Source organism: Oryx dammah, unplaced genomic scaffold (assembly GCF_014754425.2).
Source record: "Oryx dammah isolate SB20612 unplaced genomic scaffold, SCBI_Odam_1.1 HiC_scaffold_5760, whole genome shotgun sequence".
Lineage (NCBI taxonomy): Eukaryota > Metazoa > Chordata > Mammalia > Artiodactyla > Bovidae > Oryx > Oryx dammah.
The window spans coordinates 1-1,094 of NW_024075588.1; the positions used below are offsets into that span (position 1 = coordinate 1).

A 1,094-nucleotide genomic window follows, 5' to 3' on the forward strand; every position below is an offset into this window, starting at 1 on the left:
GCTTGAGGAAGTGCCCGGTATGCGAAGCCGGGTTGGCCGCGACCTCTTCCGGGGTGCCGGTTGCGATGATCATGCCGCCCTTGGAGCCGCCCTCCGGGCCGAGGTCGACGATCCAGTCGGCGGTCTTGATCACGTCCAGGTTGTGCTCGATCACCACCACGGTGTTGCCGTGGTCGCGCAGGCGATGGAGCACGTCGAGCAGTTGCTGGATATCGGCGAAGTGCAGGCCGGTGGTGGGTTCGTCGAGGATGTACAGGGTCTTGCCGGTGTCGCGCTTGGACAGTTCGCGCGACAGCTTGACCCGCTGCGCCTCGCCACCGGACAGGGTGGTCGCCGACTGCCCCAGCTTGATGTAGGACAGGCCCACGTCCATCAGCGTCTGCAGCTTGCGGGCGATGGCCGGCACGGCATCGAAGAAGGCGCGGGCATCCTCGATGGTCATGTCCAGCACCTCGGTGATGCTCTTGCCCTTGTACTTCACTTCCAGGGTTTCGCGGTTGTAGCGCTTGCCCTTGCACACGTCGCAGGGCACGTAGATGTCCGGCAAGAAGTGCATCTCCACCTTGATCACGCCGTCGCCCTGGCAGGCCTCGCAGCGCCCGCCCTTGACGTTGAAGGAGAAGCGCCCCGGGCCGTAACCGCGCGAGCGCGACTCCGGCACGCCGGCGAACAGCTCGCGGATCGGCGTGAACAGACCGGTGTAGGTGGCCGGGTTGGAGCGCGGCGTGCGGCCGATCGGGCTCTGGTCGATGTCCACTACCTTGTCCAGATGCTGCAGGCCGTCGAACGAGTCGTAGGGCGCCGCTTCCAGGCTGGTGGCGCCATTCAGTGCGGTGGCGGTGATGGGGAACAGGGTGTTGTTGATCAGCGTCGACTTGCCCGAGCCGGACACGCCGGTGACGCAGGTGAGCAGGCCGACCGGGATCTCCAGGTCGACCTTGCGCAGGTTGTTGCCGCGTGCGCCCTTGAGTTTCAGCGTTTTCTTCTTGTCTCGCGGAGTACGCGTGGCCGGGTACTGGATCTTCTTGCGCCCGGACAGGTAGCTGCCGGTCAGCGACTCGGGATCGGCCATCACCTGGTCGGGTGTGCCCTGG

The 1,094-nt window shown here is 65.8% G+C and overlaps 1 protein-coding gene across 1 annotated transcript in view; it reads right to left on the reverse strand.

Annotated features, from left to right (window-relative positions):
- Positions 1-43: 43 nt before the first annotated feature.
- The window catches only part of LOC120860002 (uvrABC system protein A-like), a gene marked incomplete at its 3' end in the record, with an annotated part of 2,237 nt that continues 1,186 nt past the window's right edge, over positions 44-1,094 (reverse strand). Inside the window, exon 2 of the mRNA XM_040235870.1 lies at positions 44-1,090. Within this exon, the coding sequence (XP_040091804.1) occupies positions 44-1,090 (1,047 nt within the window). The remainder of the gene's footprint in view (positions 1,091-1,094) is intronic.